The 24,251-nt window shown below is 45.3% G+C and overlaps 1 protein-coding gene across 1 annotated transcript in view; it reads right to left on the minus strand.

Annotated features, from left to right (window-relative positions):
- The window catches only part of cracr2b (calcium release activated channel regulator 2B), a 207,416-nt gene that overhangs the window by 91,057 nt on the left and 92,108 nt on the right, over positions 1-24,251 (minus strand). Inside the window, exon 7 of the mRNA XM_070898566.1 lies at positions 16,417-16,604. Coding sequence (XP_070754667.1) covers positions 16,417-16,604 — 188 coding nt within the window. The remainder of the gene's footprint in view (positions 1-16,416; positions 16,605-24,251) is intronic.

Raw genomic sequence — 24,251 nt, forward strand, 5'->3', positions numbered from 1 at the left:
TGAATGTACAAGAATGTCAGAAGCCCCTGCCACACCAGTGTGGAAGTGGGGGAGAATGGAGTGGTCAGGAACACACACACACACACAAACAGTAACACCAGCACGCTACTGCACCAACTACCCACCCAAGGTTGAGCTGGCCCACCAGAGGTCTACCAGACAAAACTCATCTAGAGCTAAGCCCAAAGCACAGTCAATGCAGAGGCGATTTGCACTGAGGGTTCAGGGGGGGGGGAGTGATGTCATGGAGCCTACATGGCTACTGTTGGTACCATCTTAAAGTATGCCACCAGAGGGCACAGCAGTGGGAGACTCATAGGTTACCTGTCCAGGTGTGCCTGGCCCAATATAAAAGGCAGGACACCAGGTGTGATCCTCACTCTGTAGTTAACTAATAAAAGGACTAAGGTCACTACAGTTAAAGTACAACACACTGCCTCATCGAGTCATTGTTAGAGCATCTAACGATACAACAATACTAGTGCTGGAGTGGTGGGTTTGTGGAGAGGAGTCATCAGCCAAGTGCAGAGTGGATACCTCTGGTCGCCGAGCAGACACCCTCAGTTTTGACATGGTGGCTGGAAGATTGCTGGCACACCAGACTGAGGCAGGATGATGGCATGATGACTGCGGGCAGTGACCATAGGGATGCACATTAAGTGAGTGGTGTCCTTTGCGGTTACGGAAAATCTCACAATTTTCCTGGCAAAGCCACATGTGCGCTCCTCCTGCGTCTCACTGCTCAGAGAAAAGACAACGCAATCCCTTCTCCTGGTGTAGAGCCTCAGTGACCTCCCCAGTGTAATGATGGACGGCGAACTGTAAGATGTTAGTTATGTCTCCTGCTGCAGACTGGAAGGATCCACTGGTGAAGAAATTGAGGACCATGGTGACCTGGAGGATCTTGGCAGAGTTGTGGTCACCCCGCTCTGAGGTTGCAGGAGGTGGCAAAGTTCGGTGACCACCACCTTACTGAAGCGGAGCCTCCTAATACACTGCTCCTGGCTTAAGTGGATACAAGAGAAGTGCTCTAAGAAGACCCTTGGTGGGTAAGGCCTAACTGTTGAGAGCCATCCTCCTCCTCCCTCTGCGAAGATCTTCTCCTCTTCTTCGCTGCCTCCGCTCCCTCTTCTGAAGATACTCGATTGCGAGGGGAACTGCCAGTCGAGCCCCCATGACTGCGCGCATGTGTTGTGAGCCAAAGCCTTTAAATAAGAATGAAGGCGTTCTCCACTTTCCCTGTCACATCAGGAAATTGAAAGAAATTTAGAAAGCTGAAGGAGTTGTAGCAAGTTACACAGAGCCAGTCAAACAGAACAAGCATGTCAGTTGCAAGTTGTTCCTGATGATCCCACTGCTGGAGCCTCCTTCCTGCTTGTGAACAGTTGGTCAGCTGTTGGTAATTAACACAGACTGGTAAGTGGAGTGGCGAACACGAAAATGGCAGATCGGGCGTCGGGTGGGCGTTGCACATTCACTAGCATCATGATCTGCATAATCTATACATCTCCAGCAAACGCAGACATCAGCAGCGCTGCTGCCCAGCCCAAAATGGCGGCCACCGTGGGATCCGTTGGCAGCGGGCGGAAGTGAGGCAGCCCTTTTTTTTGCTAAAATGGGCTTAACGGCCAGCGCTAACCCTCCAATTTTTCGGCCATGTTTAGATTTGATGTAGCTGGAACAGCAAGGCTTGGCGAAATCCTTTCTTTTCATTTTTTATAAGTTAGAGTTAATGAAGAATAGTTCAGTAAAACTATAAATAAAACATACCTTTACCAGCCCAGTCATAGAACCATGAATACAAACTGTAGAGTTCTTGCCTCTCTCACCTTCCCTTTCTCCGACAATCTCCAAGCAAGTTGAATGAAATATCTCCAAATTTGCAGATGACGGTAAGCTGGGTGGCAGTGTGAGCTGTGAGGAGAATGCTAAGAGGCTGCAGGATGACTTGGACAGGTTAGGTGAATATACTGCATCTGCCATGCATTTGCCCAATGTAGATAAATGTGAGGTTATCCACTTTGGTGGTAAAAACAGGAAACCAGATTATCTGAATGGTGACAGATTAGTAAAAGGAAAGGTGCAACGAGATCTGGGTGTCATGGTAGGCATGCAGGTACAGCAGGCAGTAAAGAAAGTAAATGGCATGTTGGCCTTCATAGCGAGAGGATTTGAGTGTAGGAGCAGGGAGATCTTGCTGCAGTTGTACAGGGCCTTGGTGAGACCACACCTCGAGTATTGTATGCAGTTTTGGTCTCCTAATCTGAGGGAGGACGTGCTTGTTATTGAGGGAGTGCAGCAAAGGTTCACCAGACTGATTCCCGGGATGGCAGGATTGACATATGAAGAAAGACTGGATCAACTAGGCTTATATTCACTGGAATTTAGAAGAATGAGAGGGGATTTCATAGAAACATAGAAAATTCTGACGGGACTGGACAGGTTTGATGCAGGAAGAGTGTTCCTGACATTGGGGAAGTCCAGAACCAGGGGTCACAGTCTAAGGATAAGGGGCAAGTCATTTAGGTCTGAGATGAGAAGAATCTTCTTCACTCAGAGAATTGTGAACCTGTGGAATTCTCCACCACAGAAAGTTGAGGCCAGTTCTTAGATATATTCAAAAGGGAGTTAGATGTGGCCCTTATGGCTAAAGGGATCAAGGGGTATGGAGAGAAAGCAGGAAAGGGGTACTGAAGTTGCATGATCATATTGAATGGTGGTGCAGGCTCGAAGGGCCGAATGGCCTACTCCTGCACCAATTTTCTATGTTTCTATGAGCCACCAGCTCCTCATCCATTTCATCCTCGCACCTACTCTCTTCAACCATGGCGGTGTCCTGCACGAATGCCCTCGACCTTTAGTTATATGTCTCAATACAATCTTGTCACTATTGTAAGGAACAGTTCAGCATTACATTTATGGAACTGTGTACCGCAGACCAACAGTTTGAAGAATAACATTTGGAATTTAGATCTAGGGTTATGAGGACAAGGTGGTTTTGTAAAGATTTACTTCATAATCCATTCGCTGATACTAAAAGGTTATAAAGGTCAAGTACAGACAACAGTTGATCAAATACTCTGCAAGGAATGGTTACTGGTGGAACTATGGGAATGTCACACCTCGTAGGCAACTGGTCATGGTTAGATAAAATAATCAGTTGGACAGATGGTGAAATGATCAGTAGTGCAATACATGAAAGAGTCATGGGGGTGCCAGATGAGTTCACATTTTCATCTCTTCACAGGGAGTAGATTAGATGACATTTAAATAATACATTGGGCACAACACATCCACATTTAAATTATACAATCAATCCAGATTAAGAAAGAACCTCATCATCACATCCTCAAGATGTCCCAAAGTGCTCACAATTAATGAATTACTTTTGAAGTACACCTTAAATACTTATAGGCCGACCAGAAATCAATTTTGCAATTCTGTTATAAGAACATAAGAAATAGGAACAGGAGTAGGCCATACAGCCTCTCAAGCCTGCTCCGCCATTCAATAAGATCATGGACTCAGCTCCACTTCCCTACCCGCTCCCCATAACCCCTTATCCCTTTATCGTTCAAGAAACTGTCTATTTCTGTCTTAAATTTATTCAATATCCCCGGCTTCCACAGCTCTCTGAGGCAGCGAATTCCACAGATTTACAACCCTCAGAACTAATTTCTCCTCATCTCAGTTTTAAATGGGTGGCCCCTTATTCCAAGATCATGTCCTCTAGTTTTAGTCTCCCCCATCAGTGGAAACATCCTCTCTGCATCCACCTTGTCAAGCTCCCTCATAATCTTATACGTTTCGATAAGATCATTACTCATTGGAATTCAGAAGAATGAGAGAAGGCCCAATCTACTCAACCTTTCCTCATAAATTAACCCCCTCATCTCCGGAATCAACCTAGTGAACCTTCTCTGAAATGCCTCCAAAGCAAGTATATCCTTTTGTAAATATGGAAACCAAAACTACACGCAGTATTCCAGGTGTGGCCTCACCAATACCCTGTATAACTTTAGCAAGACTTCCCTGCTTTTATACTCCATCCCCGTTGCAATAAAGGCCAAGATACCATCGGCCTTCTGATCACTTGCTGTACCTGCATATTATCCTTTTGTGTTTCATGCACAAGTACCCCCAGGTCCCGCTGTACTGCAGCACTTTGCAATCTTTCTCCATTTTTAAATAATAACTTGCTCTTCGATTTTTTTCTGCCAAAGTGCATGACCTCGCAATTTCCAACATTATACTCCATCTGCCAAATTTTTGCCCACTTAGCCTGTCTATGTCCTTTTGCAGATTTTTTGTGTCCTCCTCACACATTGCTTTTCCTCCCATCTTTGTATCGTCAGCAAACTTGTCTATGTTACACTCAGTCCCTTCTTTCAAGTCGTTAATATAGATTGTAAATAGTTGGGAGCCCAGCACTGATCCCTGCGGCACCGCACTAGTTACTGGTTGCCAACCAGAGAATGAACCATTTATCCCAACTCTCTGTTCTCTGTTAGTTAGCCAATCCTCTATCTATGCTAATATATTACCCCCAATCCCGTGAACTTTTATCTTGTGCAGTAATCTTTTATGTTGCACCCTGTCAAAAGCCTTCTGGAAGTCCAAATGCACCACATTCACTTGTTCCCTTTTATCCACCCTGTTCATTACATCCTCAAAGAATTCCAGCAAATTTGTCAAACATGACTTCCCCTTCATAAATCCATGCTGACTCTGCCTGACCGAATTTTGCTTTTCCAAATGTCCCATGAGTAATGTCTGTAAGCTTGTAATGTTTGTAGCTCTATACTGTGGATGTGGACGTATTGTGTATTTCAAGTGCAGGGTTAATAATAAACAGAACTAGGCAGATTTCCAGAGACTTCCGAGAGAGCTGCCTGCCATGTTAGGAGCTGTGTGTGCTGTGCTCTGTGAAGATATCCCATTTGGCAACTGAGATAGGATTTTTTGGATGATTTAAAGCTTAAATTTTGTTGGTGAAGGATTCAGCCAGCCGACAGAGAGACTTTGGAAGTTTGTGTCTTTGGAAAAAACTACAAAAATCTGAGGTAAAATACAGCACACAATGTGAACAGCTAGAGATTAAAATGGCAGCACCCGCAGGTGTATTGGGACATTTGGGGGAATATAGGCATGACCGGGAACGTTTTATAGCGTATGTGGATCGGCTTGAAATGTATTTCACTGCAAATAACATAATCGAAGTTCCAGACAATGCAGTCCAGAATCGGGCTGTGTTGGAACATAAGAAAGCGATCTTCTTATCGGAGGCAGGTCCGACATTATACGAAACCCTTGTAAATCTGCTTGTGCCTGACGAGCCAAAGGACACAACGCTTAAAGAGATTTTAATGAAGCTGGAGCAGCACTATAACCCCAAACCATTAGAAATTGCTGAAAACTATCGTTTCAGGATTCAGAATCAAAAAGCTGATGAAAGTATCAGTGTTTTCATCACAGCATTAAAAAAGCTATCGATGCACTGTAATTTTGGAAACTTTCAAAACCGAGCATTACGGGATCGTTTTGTTTGTGGGGTGAAAAATTATGCGATCTGAAGGAAGTTATTGACGACGGATGACTTGACTTTTGAGATTGCTTGTCAGACAGCGAGGTCGATGGGCATGGCCGAACAATATTCCAGAGAATTAAATAATAATTACGGTCATCAGTCAACCGAGGTAAATCACCTGCAGGTTCAAAGAAAAAGATGGGCATGGCCGAAATCTCAGAAACTGGAAATTCTACCAGAGCGTCGAAGTCGTGCTATAGATGCCTGGGACAACACATTGCTCAAAGTTGTCCATACATGAAGGCAGAGTGTTTCTTCTGCAGGAAGACTGGGCATCTTGCGAAGGCATGCTGACTGAAGGTTAAGCCAGCTTTCAAAGCTATCAGTCCAGCGTTCAAAGCTATGAGTAGAAATCCCAAGAGACTACATAGCATGGAAGAACAACAATAGGGCGAGGAGATGTTAGAGTTACACGTCATCAGGAGCACGAGGTTAACAGACAGCGATTCGGAAAGCATCAAAATCCACATAGATGTTGCGGGATTCAAGATACCAATGGAAATTGACACGGGTGCATCAGTGAGTGTAGTAATGGAGTCACTGTACCTCGACAAATTGCATGATTTTCAACTGGAGAAATCCAAGATAGAGCTGTGAGGCTACTTGGGAGACAAAATTCCTGTAGTAGGCCGTATCACCGTACCGATGAAATATAAAGATCAATTTCAGAACTTGCCTCTAATAGTAGTGAAAGGAGACAAGTCTGCCTTACTAGGAAGAAATTGGTTGAGCTCACTGAAGCTGGATTGGAATAAGATTTTCTGCGGAAGTGAGATTTTCATCAACAGATGAGGTTATCAAGAAGTATCTGAAGGTGTTCTGTGAAACGGGTATTCCGATCAAAGGCTTCAAGGCGAGTGTCAGAGTACAGAAGGACGCTAGATCAGTTTACTACAAGCCATGTTCTGTACCATATGCACTCAAGGAGAAAGTTGAGCAAGAACTCAAAAGACTAGAGACTGAGAACATTATTTGTAAGATAGATCGATGTAATTGGGCTACACGCATTGTTGTTGGACCTAAGTCCGATGGTAAGATAAGATTGTGTAGTGATTATAAAGTAACCGTAAACCAGGTTCTAGAGGGTAATGTCCCCAATACATTGCCGAATATAGAAGATTTGTTCATAACACTGACAGGTGGTCAGATCTTCTCAAAACTGGATCTTACGAATGCCTACTTACAGCTTGAACTAGATGAGGAGTCCAAGTCATGTTTGACTATAAATACTCATCTAGGCCTATATCAATTTAATAGGCTACAGTTTGGAGTGTCTTCCGCCCCTGCCATATTCCAAGGGGTGATGAACCAAATTTTGCAAGGTATTGAAGGGGTAGTATGTTATTTCGATAGCATACTAATTTCAGCACCAAATAGGCAAATTCATATTAACATATTGAATGAAGTGCTCAAATGGCTAGAGAAGCACAGAGTATGAGTGTCTGCTCGTAAATGTGAGTTATTTCAAAACTCAGTGGAGTACTTAGGGTACAGAATAGACAAAGATGGTTTACATCCAACCATGGAAAAATTGGATGCAATTAGAAATGCACCCACTCCCAGGAATGTCACTGAACTTCGTTCGTTCTTGGGTCTTTTGAACTATTATGGGAAGTTCCTACCAAATTTGGCTACAGTATTACATTCACTGAATGAACTTTTGAAAAAACAGGTCCATTGGAAGTGGTCAAAAGAATGGGATACAGCATTCAAGGAGTGTAAAAGCAAATTGGTAGAGAGCACCATGTTAGTTCACTATGGCATATCTAAGGAGATTAAGCTAGCATGTGATGCCTCTCCGTATGGAGTTGGGGCAGTAATCTCTCATGTATTAAGTAGTGGGGAGGAGAGACCAATTGCTTTTGCTTCACGCACTCTCAGTGCCAGTGAGAGTAATTATGCGCAAATTGAAAGGGAAGCTTTGGCATTAATTTTTGGGGTCAAGAAGTTTCACAAATACTTGTATGGTCATAAGTTTACCATTGTTACGGACCATAAGCCCCTAACAGCAATCCTCCATCCAAAGTCCCCAGTTCCAACATTAGCTGCAGCCGGAATGCAGAGATGGGCTTTGATTTTGTCAGCATATGCATATGGTATTGAATACAGATGATCAGCTGATCACAGTAATGCTGATGCAATGTCTAGATTGCCTTCCCCATCACAAGTTACACTTGATAGAGAAGAAATGTTTTATTTTTCATACATTGATGAACTGCCAGTCACAGCTGAAGAGATTGGTAGAGCAACCAAACGTGACCCAGTGATGTCAAAGGTGTATGAGTATATTGCAAATGGATGGCCAAACCAGGTAACAGACAAAGATACACATCCATTCTTCATTCGTAGGAATGAATTATCAGTCGATAAGGATTGAATCATGTGGGGTGCAAGAGTGGTTATACCAAATAAATTCAGGTCCAAATTATTAGGAGACCTCCATGACCAACACCTGGGAATGTGCTTGACGAAGAGTTTTGCACGCAGTTATTTATGGTGGCCAGGTCTTGATAAGGATATGGAGTACGTCGTGAGTCAGTGTACGACACGTCAATCGGTAAGCAAGCAACCATGAGTACCATTGCAGCCATGGAAATGGCCTCGCAGGGTGTGGCAAAGGTGACATATTCATTTTGCTGAGTTAGAAGGACAACAATTGTTCATTGTGATTGATAGCCATTCAAGGTGTTTCCAATGTGGAAAATAACAAGTAAAACATTGGACATTTTACGAAAATTATTTTCTGAATTTGGCCTCCCTGAAGAATTTGTTTCGGATAATGGACCACAATTTCATTAAGAATTTTCACAATTCACGAGCAAAAATGGTGTGAAACATACCAAGGTTCCACCATACCATCCTGCTTTGAATGGTGCAGCAGAGCGCACTGACCAAATTGTAAAGCGTGCCTTCATAAAACAAATGTTAGATCCAAATCCAAGGAAACGATAGTTGTCATTGGATCACAAATAGGCGAATTTTTTGATTACATATTGAAATACTCCTCATACAACCACTGGTAGAACACCAGCAGAGTTGTTTCTCAAAGATTCTCATTGTTAAAGCCAAATTTGCCACAGTCCGTAAAAGAGACACAATTAAGACAGAAAGAGAATCATGATAGAGGTAGAGTAAAAGAGAGAAGAGTGAAATTAAACCAGAAGGTGAAAGTGAAGAACCATCACCATAAATGGTTAAAGTGGTTACCAGGAAGAATGGTGACGATATGTGGTCCTCGCACATATTTGGTAAAGATGTTTGATAATGGAAAGGTTAGGTTTGTTCATGTTGATCATATTTTACCTAAAGACATAGAAGGAGTTGAAGGTGGGAATGATTCAATTATTTCTGACTCATCAGATAGTTTTGATACACCAGTAGCAAATCCTAAATCCAATGTACTGGAAAGAAATCCAGGAGAGAATCAGAATGAAAGTCCGAGTCCGAGTCAGGAAAACAAAGAGCCTGAAGTTAGAGTTCAAATGAAAATCAAGGAAATTCCATGGAGGAAAACGTTCCTCAGGATGAGCCTCGAATGAGTTTAGATTCGATACCATGTTTGGAATGTTCTGTTCAAGAGCGAAGGTATCCTCTTCGAAACAGAAAACAAGTGGTAAAGTTACATTTATAAATATGGAAAAAAAAAGTTTATATCCTGTTATGTATAAACATGAAAGTTATGTATGATGTTTGTTGTGATGGCTTCTTCATTAAGGAGGGAGAAATGTAAGCTTGTAATGTTTGTAGCTCCACACTGTGGATGTGGACGTATTGTGTACTGCAAGTGCAGGGTTAATAATAAACAGAACTCGGCAAATTTCCGGAGACTTCCAAGAGAGCTGCCTGCCATGTTAGGATCTGTGTGTGCTGTGCTCTGTGAAGATATTACACTATGTATTACAAATGTCATGTTTGTGACCAGATAGCTTTAAAGGAGAATGCTACTTGGAGAGAGGGCTTAATCCAAACAGTGGACAGATGGGGTGGAAGGAGAGGGGTTTTCTGAGGCTGCTATTTAAAGTCTAACCTCAAATCATAGCCTATTTTAGTGTGTGGTGACCTTGTTTCTCCTCGGCAACAAGCAGAAACTATTAATTATGTCCAAGGGCTGTTCTTCGGGTTGCCAACCCAAGCTGGATATATTCCTGGAGGCTTCATTGTTTGACCACTTCCTACCAACTGCCCCCACACTCACCCCCCCCACCGCAATTGGTCACCCAACATGTCCATCCTCGCAGTGCCCCGCCTTCCTGCACCAACCTGTCTCTATTAACCAATTGGACGATTCTTGACTATCAGTTAAAGATTTTTCTTTCCAAGCACCAATATTTTTATAACTAATAAACAAGTGTTGAAAGAAATTTTCCTTTTTAATGTCCCTATGATTTTTCTCCTCAGGCTTCCTCCTAGAAATATTCTAGAACAAAAGAAATAGCAGCAGGAGTAGGCCACCTGGCCCCTCGAGCCTGCTCTGCTATTTAATAAGATCATGGCTGATCTGATCATGGACTTGCTCCTCATAACCCTTTATTCCGTTATCGCTCAAAAATCTGTACTCCGCCTTAAATATATTCAATGACCCAGCCTCCACAGCTCTCTGGGGCAGAGTATTCCATAGATTTACAACCCTCACAGAAGAAATTCCTCCTCATCTCAGTTTTAAATGGGCAGCCACTTATTCTGAGACTATGTCCCCTAGTTTTAGATTCCCCTGTGAGTGGAAATTTCCACTCCGCATCCACCTTGTCGAGCCCCCTCATTATCTTATATGTTTTGATAAGATCACCTCTCTTTCTTCTGAACTCCAATGAGTATAGACCCAACCTATCTTTATAAGTCAACCTCCGGAATCAACCTAGCAAACCTTCTCTGAACAGTCTCCAATGCAAGAATATTCTTCCTTAAATAGAGACCAAAACTGTACACAGTACTCCAGGTATTGCCTTACATATACCCGATACAGTTGTAGCAGGACTTCTCTGCTTTTATACTCTTAATTCCTTGCAATAAAGGCCAACATTCCATTTGCTTTCCTGATTAATTGCTGTACCTGCATACTGACTCTCTGTTCCCTGTTAGTTAGCCAATTCTCTATCCATGCTAATATATTACCCCCAATCCCGAGAACTTTTATCTTGTGCAGTAACCTTTGATGTGGCATCTTATCGAATGCCTTCTGGAAATCCAAATACACCACATCCACTGGTTCCCCCTTATCCATTATACTCGTTACATCCTCAAAGAACTCCAGTAAATTTGTCAAACATGATTTCCCTTTCATAAAACCATACTGACTCTGCTTGATTGAATTATGCTTTTCCAAATGTCCTGCTACTGCTTCCTTAATAACGGATTGTCCCAATGACAGATGTAGGCTAACTAGTCTATAGTTTCCTGCTTTCTGTCTGCCTCCATTTTTTTAAAAAATAGGGGCATCACATTTGCGGTTTTCCAATCCGCTGGGACCTCCCCAGAATCCAGTGAATTTTGGTAGATTACAACCAATGCATCCACTACTTTTAAGACCCCAAGATGTAAAGCATCAGGTCCAGGGGACTTGTCCGGCTTTAGTCCCATTATTTTACCGAGTACTGCTTCTTTAGTGATAGTGATTGTGTTAAGTTCCTCCCTCCCTATAGCCCCTTGACTATCCACTATTGGGATGTTTTTAGTATCTTCAACCGTGAAGACTGATACAAAATATTTGTTCAACGTCTGCCATTTCCCTATTCCCCATTATTAATTCCCCAGTCTCATCCTCTAGGGGATCAACATTTACTTTAGCGACTCTTTTTCTTTGTATGTACCTGTAGAAGCTCTTACTGTTGTGTTCCTAACACAGATGAGACTGCACACAGGGAGGTTAAAGTAACAATGACCTCAGTCTTTATTAAGACACTCCAGAGTGAGGAACAGGCCTTAGGAGCCAGCTTATATACAGTGCTCCCAAGGGATGCTGGGATCCCTTGGGACTTCAGGGGATGCGCTCCCTGGTGGCGGAACATGGGAGTGCCTGCTTTAAAGAAACACATCATCACTCCCCCCCAAAGTCAAAGTGAAAACTATTTACAAGGTGAGGCGGTCGGGAGCCTTTCTTTCCCTGGTGGGCTGCCTCGGTACAAATGACTGTTCTGGTGTGTTGGCTGTGCCCTCGCCGGTCTGGCGTGTTGTTGGCCCTGCAGGGCTGCTGGGTGAGCCTGGCCTTGCTGGGCTGTTGGGCATGATGGGTTCGATTTCCTGGTCCGGCGTGGTGTCGTTGATCTTTTGGGTGTGTGTTGTGGGCTGGAAAAAGGTGGTGTCTGCTGTGGGTTATTCAGGGCAGTCTGTGAACCGCAGCCTCGTTTGGTCCAGGTGCTTTCTGCAAATTTGTCCATTGTCTAGTTTGACTACAAACACCCTACTTCCTTCTTTAGCTATCACCGTGCCCGCGATTCACTTGGGACCATGTCCATAGTTTAGCACATACACAGGGTCATTCAGATCAATTTCCCCGTGACACAGTGGCGCGACCATCGTTTACATTTTGTTGCTGCCGCCTGCTCTCTACCTGATCATGCAGGTTGGGGTGAACAAGCGAGAGTCTGGTTTTAAGTGTCCTTTTCATGAGTAGCTCAGCCGGGGGCACCCCTGTGAGCGAGTGGGGTCTCGTGCAGTAGCTGAACAGTACTCAGGACAGGTGGGTTTGGAGTGAGCTTTCTGTGACTCGTTTGAGGCTCTGTTTGATTGTTTGTACTGCCCGGTCTGCCTGCCCATTGGCGACTGGTTTAAACGGGGCCGAGGTTTGATCCCATTGCGGGTCATGAATTCTTTAAATTCGGCACTGGTGAAACATGGCCCGTTGTCACTGACCAGTATGTCAGGCAGGCGGTGGATGGCATACATGGCCCTCAGGCTTTCAATGGTGGCGGTGACTATGCTTCCTGACATTATTTCACATTTAATCCATTTGAAAAAGCATCCACCACCACCAGGAATATTTTACCGAGAAATGGGCCCACATAGTCAACATGGATCCTCGACCATGGTCTGGAGGGCCAGGACCACAAACTTAGTGGTGCCTCTCTGGGCGCATTGCTCAACTGAGAACACACATGCTGCATTGCCGTACACATCTCTAAGTCAGAGTCGATACCGGGCCACCACACGTGGGATCTGGCTATCGCTTTTATCATTACTATACCCGGGTGTGTGCTGTGGAGATCGGAGATGAACGTCTCCCTGCCCTTTTTGGGTAGCACTACGCACTACAGGGTTACCCCACAACAGGTAATCTGCCTGAATGGACAGCTCGTCCTTTCGCCGCTGGAACAGCTTGATTGGCTCTTGCATTTCAACGGGGATGCTGGCCCAGCTCCCATGCAGTACACAGTTTTTTTTTTACTAAGTACAGCAGAGGATCTTGGCTGGTCCAAGACCTAATCTGACAGGTGTTTTATCATTTAAAAACGCTTCCATGACCATCAACAAGTTTGCAGGCTGCGCCATTTCCACCCCCGTGGTGGGCAATGGTAGCCGACAGAGCATCCGCACAGTTCTCGGTGCCTGGCCTGTGGCGGATGGTATACTTATATGCTGATAGCCCGCATACAAAGGTGGGCATTCGCGCTGCGACATTAGTATTTATCCCCTTGTGTTTCAGTGAACAGGGATATGAGGGGCTTTTGATCGGTTTCCAGCTCAAATTTGAGGCCAAACAGCTACTGATGCATTTTCTTTACCCCGAACACACACGCTAATGCCTCTTTCTCAAACATGCTGTAGGCTCTCTCGGCCTTCGACAAGCTCCTGGAAGCATAGGCGACAGGTTGCAACTTCCCCGCAATGTTAGCTTGTTGTAATACACACCCGACTCCATACGACGATGCATCACATGCTAGCACGAGTCTTTTACACGGGTTATACAATACAAGCAGCTTGTTGGAGCATAAAATGTTTCTGGCTTTCTTAAAAGCAATTACTTGTTTTTTTCCCCATACCCAGTTTTCACCTTTACGCAATAACACATGTAGGGGCTCTAAGAGGGTGCTTAACCCCGGTAGGAAGTTACCAAAATAGTTGAGGAGTCCCAGGAACGACCGCAGCTCCATGACGTTCTGTGGCCTGGGTGCGTTCCTGATAGATGCCAAGACAGAGGCTGTGGGCCGAATGCCGTCCGCCGCGATCTTTCTCCCCAAAAACTCCACTTCTGTTGCCATGAGGATGCATTTCGACCTCTTCAGCCGCAGCTCTACGCGATCCAGTCGCTGGAGGACCTCCGCCAGGTTTTGTAGGTGCTCGACGGTGTCCCGACCCATGACCAATATGTCATCCTGAAAAACCACCGTGCATAGTACTGACTTAAGTAGGCTCTCCATGTTTCTCTGGAAGATCGCTGCAGCCGACCGAATTACAAAAGGGCATATGTTGTAAATTAACAGTCCCTTGTGCGTGTTGATGAAGGTGAGGCCCTTCGAAGACTCCTCCAGCTCCTGCGTCATGTCGGCCGAAGTCAGGTCGAGCTTGGTGAATGTCTTGCCTCCTGCCATCGTCACAAATAGGTCGTCTGCCTTAGGTTGCGGGTATTGGTCCTGTAGTAAGAAACGATTAATAGTTACTTTATAATTGCCGCAAATCCTGACCGTGCCATCACTTTTGAGTACTGTAACAATCGGGTTGGCGCACTCGCTGAATTCCACTGGGGAGATGATGCCCTCGCGTTGCAGCCTGTCCAGCTCGATTTCCACTCTCTCCCTCATCGTGTGAGGTACCGCTCGCGCCTTGTGGTGAATGGGTCGTGCCTCTGGGACCAAGTGGATCCGCACCTTCACCCCAGAAAAGTTTCCCAACACCTGGTTCAAAAAGGGAAGGAAATTTGTTAAGAACCTGGGTACATGAGGCCTCATCGACATATGATGGCGCTCGGATATCATCCCAGTTCCAGCGGATTTTGCCCAACCAGCTCCTTCCAAGCAGTGTGGGGCCATCGCCCGGGACAATCCAGAGTGGTAGTTTGTGCACCGTGCCCTCGTAGCTGACCTTGACCATGGCGCTGCCCAGGACAGTGATAAGCTCTTTAGTGTACGTTCTCAGTTTCGTATGGATGGGGCTCAGGGCTGGTCTGAGTGCCTTGTTGCACCACATTCTCTCAAACATCTTTTTACTCATGATGGATTGGCTAGCGTCAGCGTCCAGTTCCATAGCTACAGGTAAGCCATTCAATTTTATGTTGAGCATTATAGGTGGACATTTCGTCGAAAATGTATGCACCCAGTGTACTTCAGCATCTGCCTCCTCGGAGACTCAAATTTGCTTTGATCCACCATGGACCGATCTTCCTCTGCCACGTGATGGTTAGCAGGTTTTGCAGAGCTTGCAGCTCTTCTGCAAGCTCGTTGGAGGTGCCTCATTGTTCCACAGCTCTTGCAAACATACCCTTTGAAACGGCATGAATAGGCTGAATGGAAGCCTCCACAACGCCAACAAGGCGTGAATTGCCTTGCATTCATCCTTTGTTGGGGACTCAGTCATCTGGGTCACCTGAGGCCTGCTGGCAATTGCAGACTCGTGGTTTCTTCCCTGTACATTTCTGCTTGCAAACACAGTTCCAGTTAAGTGCTAGCAATGCTCATAACTTGTGTGCTGAGAGATTTGTTTGGTGTTATCACTGGTGGACATAAACGCCTGTGCTATCACAATGATCTTACTGAGGGTCGGTGTCTCTACAGTCAAAAGTTTTCGTAGGATGGTCTCGTGGCCAATGCCCAGTAAAAAAAGACTCTGAGCATTTGCTCCAGGTAGCCATCAAACACACTTTGTCCTGCAAGTCGCCTTAGCTCGGCGACGTAGCTCGCCACTTCCTGACCTTCAGATCGCTGGTACGTATAGAACCGATACCTCGCCATCAGCACGCTCTCCCTTGGGTTAAGATGCTCCCGAACCAGTGTACACAGCTCCTCATATGACTTATCTGTAGGTTTCACCGGAGCCAGAAGATTCTTCATGAGGCTGTAGGTCAGTGCCCCGCAGACCGTGAGGAGGACCGCTCTCCTTTTTGCAGCGCTTCCTTCTCCGTCCAGTTCGTTGGCTACAAAGTACTGGTCTAGCCGTTTGACATAGGCTTCCCAGTCCTCACCCTCAGAACTTCTACAGGATGCACACCGATTGCTGCATCTTTGCGTTGGGTTCATGTACTCGTCGCCAGTTGTTGTATTCCTAACACAGAGACGACTGTACACAGGGAGGTTAAAATAACAGTGACCTCAGTCTTTATCAAGACACTGCAGAGTGAGTAACAGGCCTTCGGGGCCGGCTTATATACAGTGCTCCCAAGGGATGCTGGGATACCTTGGGACTTCAGGGGATGCGCTCCCTGGTGGCGGAACATGGGAGTGCATGCTTTACAGAAACACAATACTTACAATCTGGTTTTTATATTTCATGTTAGTTTACTTTCATAATCTATTTTCCCCCTCTATTATTTTTTGAATCGTTCTTTGCTGGCTTTTAAAGTTTCCTAATCCTCTGGCCACATTGTATGCCCTTGTTTTCAATTTGATACAATTCCTTATTTCCTTAGTTAGCCACAGAGGGTTTTCCCTTCTCTTACAGTCTTTCCTTCTCTGTGATATATTTCTGGAAATTAATCTTCAAATCCCAGAGACTCCAGACCAATCCTGGATTGTTAGCAACCTTACCGTTCCCTGGATGGCCAACTGAAATGCGCGTTGGGGAGGGTATGGGATATGAGGAAAGTACAGGAGATAATCTGAATCCTGCTGCAAGTCATACAGGACTTAAAAACATTTAGCCTACAGAACACAAGCAGTGAAGTGGCAGTATCCCAAGCCTACCTGGCTTTTTGCTGATGTTCATGTTGGGCCTCATCGTGAAGAAGCTGTAGGTTAAATTGCGTAGTCTCCAAGTCCTGATTCGTCCTATCCAGCTGCTCCTGCAGGTCCTCATTTATGCGCCTCAACCTCTCATTCTGAATCCTATTTTCTGTCTGCTCGTAGTTAAACGCTTCAAGTTGTTTTTCCAGCTGTAAATGCAATCAATCAGACATGATAGGGCAGGATCGTTAACCGAATGTGGCAGAGTCCATTTTTGTTCAAAACGTCCTGTTTTTTTCCACCCATCCCCACCCTTACTTGCTGCTGATTTCCTCTTTCCTGATCTGCACTGCGTTAGATTGTTAATTTACCACAGAGGGTTCAGAGATCGAACTTTGGGCCTTCTGGGCCCGCATGGCTCAGCTCTGCGTCAAGCAGTGTCGTTACAATTGATGGCCATTGATAGAGTCTGTGATGTTAAAAAGTCACATCATCTTGCATGGCCAGAGGGGATATGCTTCATACATAAAAACTCCACATTCCTGCACAATGGCATTTGGCAGATAATTGTACAAGTGATCCATTTTAAGAATATATGGTAATTCTTATTAAACTTAAAAAATAATTCAAAATGTGGCACTCTACTGGACATTAATATGAGCACCTGGATATTATTGTATTTTAATAAACTACAGTGCACACCCCACTCCTCAATGTGCATCAACTGGCTTCAGTTGGCAACATACCTCAGGACCAGAAAGTTATGCGTTCAAGGCCTACACCAGGGATTGAGCCCACCACCGATGAACCAAAGTTCCACCCATCAGTTCAGGTGGGCCACTGAAGATCCCGTGGCACTATTTGAAGAATAGAAAGGAGATCTCCTGTTGAGCTTTCTCCTCCAACAATTAACAAACTGACTGATTAAAATCTGTATGTGGGGAATTACTGGCGCAGACTGGCTGCTGCACATCAAAAGTGAAGGGCCCGAAATTCGCCCCTGCCGGAAACGGGTCGCACCTACCGTTTTACTCTGTCGGGTTTTTTTCCCCGAGCGGGGCAAAAGTTGGTCATAATGGGGGCTGAAGTGGGCGTGGGCGGAGTGTCCGCCGCTGTCAGTCATCAGCGCCGGGCTGGTGAAGTCATCGCACTGGTGCGTCAACACGTCTCTCCCCTTCAGTTAAAAGGGAGAGCCGCTGTGAGATCTGCAGCTTTTTATATTCGGTCCACTTGGCCACCAGGGAGGATTTCAGCCGGGCCAGCGGCTTGGCACTCAAGTGGGGTTGCCAGGCTGCCTGTTGGTGGCCCGGCCAAACCCGGGGGCATAATTGATGGGCCGAGCTGCAGTCGGCCGACAAAAAAAAAGATGGTGGCCGCGGCAATGCATCCTCCCATTTAATGGAGGCCGCGCTGCCATTTCACACACTGCAAACACTGCACACGGACAGAAAAAGCTGTCGGGGGCACCGAGTGGTGGCCGGACGATTTTTTTTTTTAAACGATGAATTTACTTGTGGGGCGGGACATCGGCAGTGCACGCTTTGATGACGCAATTAGGAGAGTTCGGCAGCAGTGGGACAGAAGTGGGGACCGCCAGAAAAACCACCGAAGAGAATTTCGCGAGCAGCGGCTATTCAACTACAAATCGGCAGCCATTCGACATCGCCGCATGGCCGCTGCTTTCCGACGGTAATGGGCCTTATCGGGAGGCTGAATTTCAGCCCCAACGTTAAATACCCGCAGATTTTTCAACATCAGAGGTACTGTGCAAAAATAAAGCTATCACATTACTTATAACATTGTTGATTAAAAATATATAAAAAGTGGTTAATTCCACCCAATAGCTTTACTGAGTGACTATTTGCACTAATTTTTTGTGTATCCTTCTCCATCTCCTTTTTGAGCATGGGCCCTCGATTCGGTCGCGCATGTGCAGTGCGATGTACAAGGAAGCAGAAGTGGGGCCAAACCACGAGCCGCATGGAGCTGGAGCTGCTTTTAGCTTTTGGATTATTTGGAACATTTTCACGGTTTTCTGTGGGCGAGAAAACATCGGAGGTAGTGGAGAGAGAGAGAGAGAGAGAGAGAGAGAGAGAGAGAGAGAGAGAGAGAGAGAGAGAGAGAGAGAGAGAGAGAGAATCAGACACTAGGGGAGAAAGCAGGTGGGGGGATCGGAGGGGAGAGAGGGAAGTCGAGGAAGATGGATCACGTTTTTCCAACCCCCTTTACACACCGAGTGTGGGGGGAAGTCAAGAACTTGGGCTGGCGGGGGGGGGGGGGGGGGAAGGGGGGAAGGAGTCAGGAACTTCAGCTGGAATGGGGGAGCTCTATTCTGTCTGGGGTCTGAAGTCAGAATGGTTCGAATTACACTTTGCAAAGTCACTCAAAACTTGGGCTGGCGGTTCTAAATATTAATTTGAGAGAAACTTCTGGGTGTGGCTTATTCCCAAGGGGACCAATCAGCAATCAAGTCATGTCATGTGAGCCTATCAGAGACAATCAGAGCTTTTTGCTAGTGCAAATAGCTGCCTCCTAAATTTTATTCAGTGATCCTCTGAGTTATTACAGACCTTGGGGCCGAAATTCAGGGTCTCAAAAGAGACCCGTTAATGCCCGTTTGCGGCGGCCATTCCTAAAAATCGAATGGCCGCCACGTTGGGGTCAACAGGCCAACCCGACCTAAATTCGGGTCAGGGATTTTTCGGCCTGGATTCCATCGCGCCAGAGTGGTTGCACCACCAATTAAAACAGTAAAAAAGCAATAAAAATACTCGCCCATCGATTTTCACCTGAATCCCTCGATGCCCCGCTGCGCGGTGACCATGGCAGGTTTTTCTGTCGGTGCACCATCTCCGCACAGTGTGCAGCCCGGCAGCATGGTGGCCCTAAAGGGGAGGGCCCACTGCCGCGGCCGCAATGCAAAAATTTTTGCCGGACAACTTGCCAGCTGCCAACAGGCAGCCTGGCACCCCTCTTGGATGCCAGGCTGCTGGCCCGGCTGAAACCCTCCCTTGGTAGCCCAGTGGCCAAAGTTAAAAAATGATAGAATTTCTCCCCTTTAACGGAGGGGAGAGAGCTTGGTGATGCAAAAGCACTGTGACGTCACCACGACTCCACGGCTGATTGACAACGACGAAGTCCCCAACCGACCCATTTTCAGCCAGTCAGCCTAGCTTTGAATCTAAGGCCCGCCCCCATTATGATCCACTTCCTGTAGGACTTTGAAAAAATGTTGAGATTCTGAAAATGGATCTACTTACCGCAACCAGGAGTTCCCGTGGTGAGTACCAGTCATAAACCAGCTTTCTGATGCACCTGAATTTTGACCCTCTTGAGGGTACCAACAACTTATTTTATTTATATAGCGCCTTTAATGTAGTAAAACATCCCAAGGCGCTTCACAGCAGCGTTGCAAGAGAAAACAGATAAATTTGACACAGAGCCACATAAGAAGAACTAAAGGCAGATAACCAAAAGCTTGATTAAAGAGGTAGGTTTTAAGCTTGATCCCAGTCCAAACTGGGTTATCTGATCTCGGCTGGGCAGTAGTAGGGACATTACAATTAGCCTTAGCAACTCTGTTACTATCCATTCATAAAAACATAAGAAATAGCAGGAGAAGGCCATACGGCCCCTTAAGCCTGCTTCGCCATTCAATAAGATCATGGCTGATCTGATCATGGACTCAGCTCCACTTCCCCGCCCGCTCCCCATAACCCCTTATCCCCTTATCATTTAAGAAACTCTATTTCTGTCAAATTTATTTAATGTCCCAGCTTCCACAACTCTCTGAGGCAGTAAATTCCACAGATTCACAACCCTCAGAAGAAATTTCTCCTCATCTCAGTTCTAAATGGGCAGCCCCTTATTCTAAAATCATGCCCCCTAGTTCTAGTCTCCCCCACCAGTGGAAACATCCTCTGTGCATCCACCTTGTCAAGTTCTCTCATAATCTTATACGTTTCGATAAGATCACACCTCATTCTTCTGAATTCCAATGAGTACAGACCCAACCTACTCAACTTTTCCTCATAAGTCAACCTCCTCATCCCCAGAATCAACCTAGTGTACCTTCTCTGAACTGCCTCCAAAGCAAGTATAGCCTTTCGTAAATATGGAAACCAAAACAGCACGCAGTAATCCAGGTGTGGTCTCATCAATACCCTGGACAGCTGTAAAAAGACTTACCTGCTTTTATACTCCATCCCCTTTGCAATAAAGGCCAAGATTCCATTGGCCTTCCTAATCACTTGCTGTACCTGCATACTATCCTTTTGTGTTTCATGCACAAGTACCCCCAGGTCCCGATGTACTGCAGCACTTTGCAATCTTTCTCCATTCAAGTTACTGTTGATCTAATATAATTATGAGAGATGTAGCCACCTCCTGCCTCTTGCTTCAGTATAAACTCAAAAGGGTTATTTTCCATTGGGAAGTATGTCAACATGAAAGGATTGGCTGCAGTCATTTTTGACAGACAGCCCAAGGTTTTCAAATAGCAGGATTATTTGGCTTCATGCCTACAGCTGTCAGATTGAAACAAGCAAACCAGTTTAAATCTATGCTTAGAGAGTATGGCATCTATATTATTTTTACTGATCAAGAATACAGAAGTGTATGATTTAATGCTTTATACCATTTACTGTTCATGAACATGTTGGTTCAGATCCAGTGTCTCAGTCAGGTGAGAGTACAGTCAGTCTGCTTTTCAAAGACTCATGCGGCGGCATGTGACACATTCCAATGAGAGCTCTCTCATTTATTGAGATATTGCGCACTCTGGGCGATAGGGAATGCAAGGCCCATGTATGGAAGTGGCCAGTGATGCTGAACCAGAAAAAATAGCAAATGTCAGGAAGTTCCTCCTTCCACTAAAGAATGATTAACATTCAGAATGGGCTTCTGATTGGGATAGTGGAGACTTGGTGTTCTGAAAGAGAGAGGCTGGAACTATTTGTAACACCCAAAGTTCTGATTGGTCCTCTTGGACAAGAGCAGGTTCCCAGTTGGTTCCTTTGGAGGACAAGACACACCCAGAAGTTTGTCTGGAATATGTAATTTGATCCTGCTTGCCTAAGTTATCAAGATCTTCGCAATGTGTAATTTGATCCATTCATTGTGACAGCCAGCTCCCAGAGCTCACAGTGCTAAACGAATGCTTTCAGAGAATAGGCAGAGCTCACCCCCCGGGTTAGGAGCACTCATACTGCTGAGTTCAGATCGGAAGGGGTGAGGCCATGGAGGGATTTTAATACGAGGATGCCAATTTTAAAATCAATGTTCCACCTAATTTTTTTTGGGGGGGGGGGGGCGGGGAGAGCGGGGCACAGTCCCATTAATGGGCTGTGCGAGACCTCCAGACAGCTGCGTAGCCGAGCGAGCACAGGAGTGATGGGTGAATGGGACTCGCTGCGTGTTAGGATATGTGCAGCAGAGTTTTCGATGAGCTCAAGTTCATTGAGGGTGGAAGGTGGGTGGCTGGCCAGGAGAACATTGGCATTGTCGAGTTTGGCAAATAACACATATAATGCTATGCATGTTGTAGGACCAACACAGAATACGCTCGGTTTTTAAAATTAATTTCTTTATTGCCCATCCATAGTTTCCCTTGAGAGGGTGATGGTGAGCTGCCTTCTTCAACTGCTGCAGTCTGGCTTGGGGTGAGGGGGACAGTGTGCAAGATTGTGATACAGGCCTAACGGAGGTCAGGAGAACGTGATCTATCTTTTCATCTCGATCACGTTCTTGCTCTCATCCCTGCCTCAACCTCCTGTAAACCTGGATCACATTCTTCCGCCCTCCCCACTGTTCTCCGCGCTGCCCCCCCCAGGTTCCTGATTTCCCTCCCGAACTGCTCTTCCCCCTCCTTTGATCCCCTTTCCTCTGCCCCCTCCGATCCCCTCCTCTAAACCCCTCTCCTCTCCCCCTTCCCGTCCGATATTGCGATATGAGATAGTGAGGCTGAAAAAACAGCATGGTCAAAGGGCTGCTTTAAATTGTTATTCTCTTGTTCTTTCAAGCCTGGTTACCGTGCTACAATATTTGGGGGAAACACAAGGATGCCCACCTTTCAACCAACGATAGCAGTCAAATGTTTTTGGGTCCCAATATAATTTTCCTCTGCATGTGTTGGGCCAAACCCACCCCAGGGCCTGCCCCCACCCACCCCGGCCCCCAGCCCCACCACCGGAGCCGAGGAAAGTGTGGCAGTGCAGGCCACAGCCGTCGTACTGTGCATGTGCAACTGGATCGAGTGCGCATGCGCAGTACCAAACGGGCGTGCATGTGCAGAGAGAGCCAACATTGCCGTGCAAATAATCACTCCGTAAAAAAAACAGTTGCATGCCATGATGGGAAATTGTAGATTCTTCTGTCATGGCCGATATTTATCCCTCAACCAACACCAAAAAAGAGATTACCTCATCATTATCACATTGTGTGATCTTCCTGTGCACAGATTGGCTGTTGCATTTTCTACATTACAACAGTGACTGCACTACAAAAGTACTTCATTGACTGTAAAGTGCGTTAGAACGTCCTGAAGTCATGAAAGGCGCTATATAAATGCAAGTCTTTCTTTCCAGCTGAATCAATTAAAATGGGCTGAATGGTTTTCTTCATCTGCATTTACTTGTGAAATGATGACAATAGCCCTGAAATTCAGGTCAGAGGCTTCCTTCGGACGAACACCTCTGACCAGAAATTGCCCTACGAATGTACCCAGTGGTCCTGGAGGTGCCTTGGATTCCGGTCGGAGACCTTCTTTTCCCACGCTTTGCAGCGCGTCCATGTCTTCTAGATATGGACGGAGAAGCTGGAGTCACGTGGGCCTGGACCACCAATCACGCTGTAGTATTCTCATTGATAGTAATGGAAACTCCGATTTTACAAATTCCTATTTCTATCAATGAGAATAACTCACTAAAACACCCAAACACAACATAATAATAAAAAAGCACCACACATTTAAAATTAATTGAAATTAAAGTTAATTAAATGTTTTAGAAAAAATCTATATTTTTTGGAAATGTTTTTAAATTTGTTTTAAATAAACTTACCTTAGTGGATAGGGTTTTTAACTATAAAAATGTGTATTTAAATTTTATTTTTATATGTTTTAAAACTCTTACGCTGGTAAAAGTAAGCTACACGCCTGCTTTTACCAGGCGTAAAAGTTTGAAGGACATTCCCTGGGCATGAGATGGGCAAATAGCCCAATCTCGCCGCGCGGATGTCCTCCCAGGGATGCGGAGGATGTGTCATATCTTGACAGATCGGAAAAGCCGGTTTTTGCCGCATGCGCATTGCGCGCCAAAAACCGGCTTTTGCGAGGCCTCGATGGGTCCATCTGTATTCTGTACGGATCCAGCAAGGCTGGAATTTCAGGGCCAATATAACATTGAATACTTCAAAAGTTAAAATGACTCTCAGCAGAAACCTGAAAACAATTCTTTGGTGAATGACCAAATGATTTTCCTTCATCTATTATTCTGACAGCCCTCAAACAAATTCCTGTTTCTATGGTTTTTGCCTGATGCTGCAGTGTGTGCATTGAGGATTTATTCGACCAAAAGGCTCTTTTAATCAGAAAACATTGAGTTAATGAAGCAGTTTTCGAACTATGTTCTCATTTTTTATTTATGTGACATTAATTTATCAATGTTTATGGGCACTTAGATGCCAATTAGGAAATATTTTACATCTTTAAAAAAAAAACACAGATGAAATTTTGTAAGACAGAATTATTTCAGTATCAGTCAAAACAGCTTTTGTTTTAAACCAGACCGACTGGAGTATCTCAACACATCAAGATAATGAATGGCTCAGTCTCTCATTGGAAAATTAATTTGAGTAAT

Source organism: Pristiophorus japonicus, chromosome 14 (genome assembly GCF_044704955.1).
Source record: "Pristiophorus japonicus isolate sPriJap1 chromosome 14, sPriJap1.hap1, whole genome shotgun sequence".
In the NCBI taxonomy this organism is placed as follows: Eukaryota; Metazoa; Chordata; class Chondrichthyes; family Pristiophoridae; genus Pristiophorus; species Pristiophorus japonicus.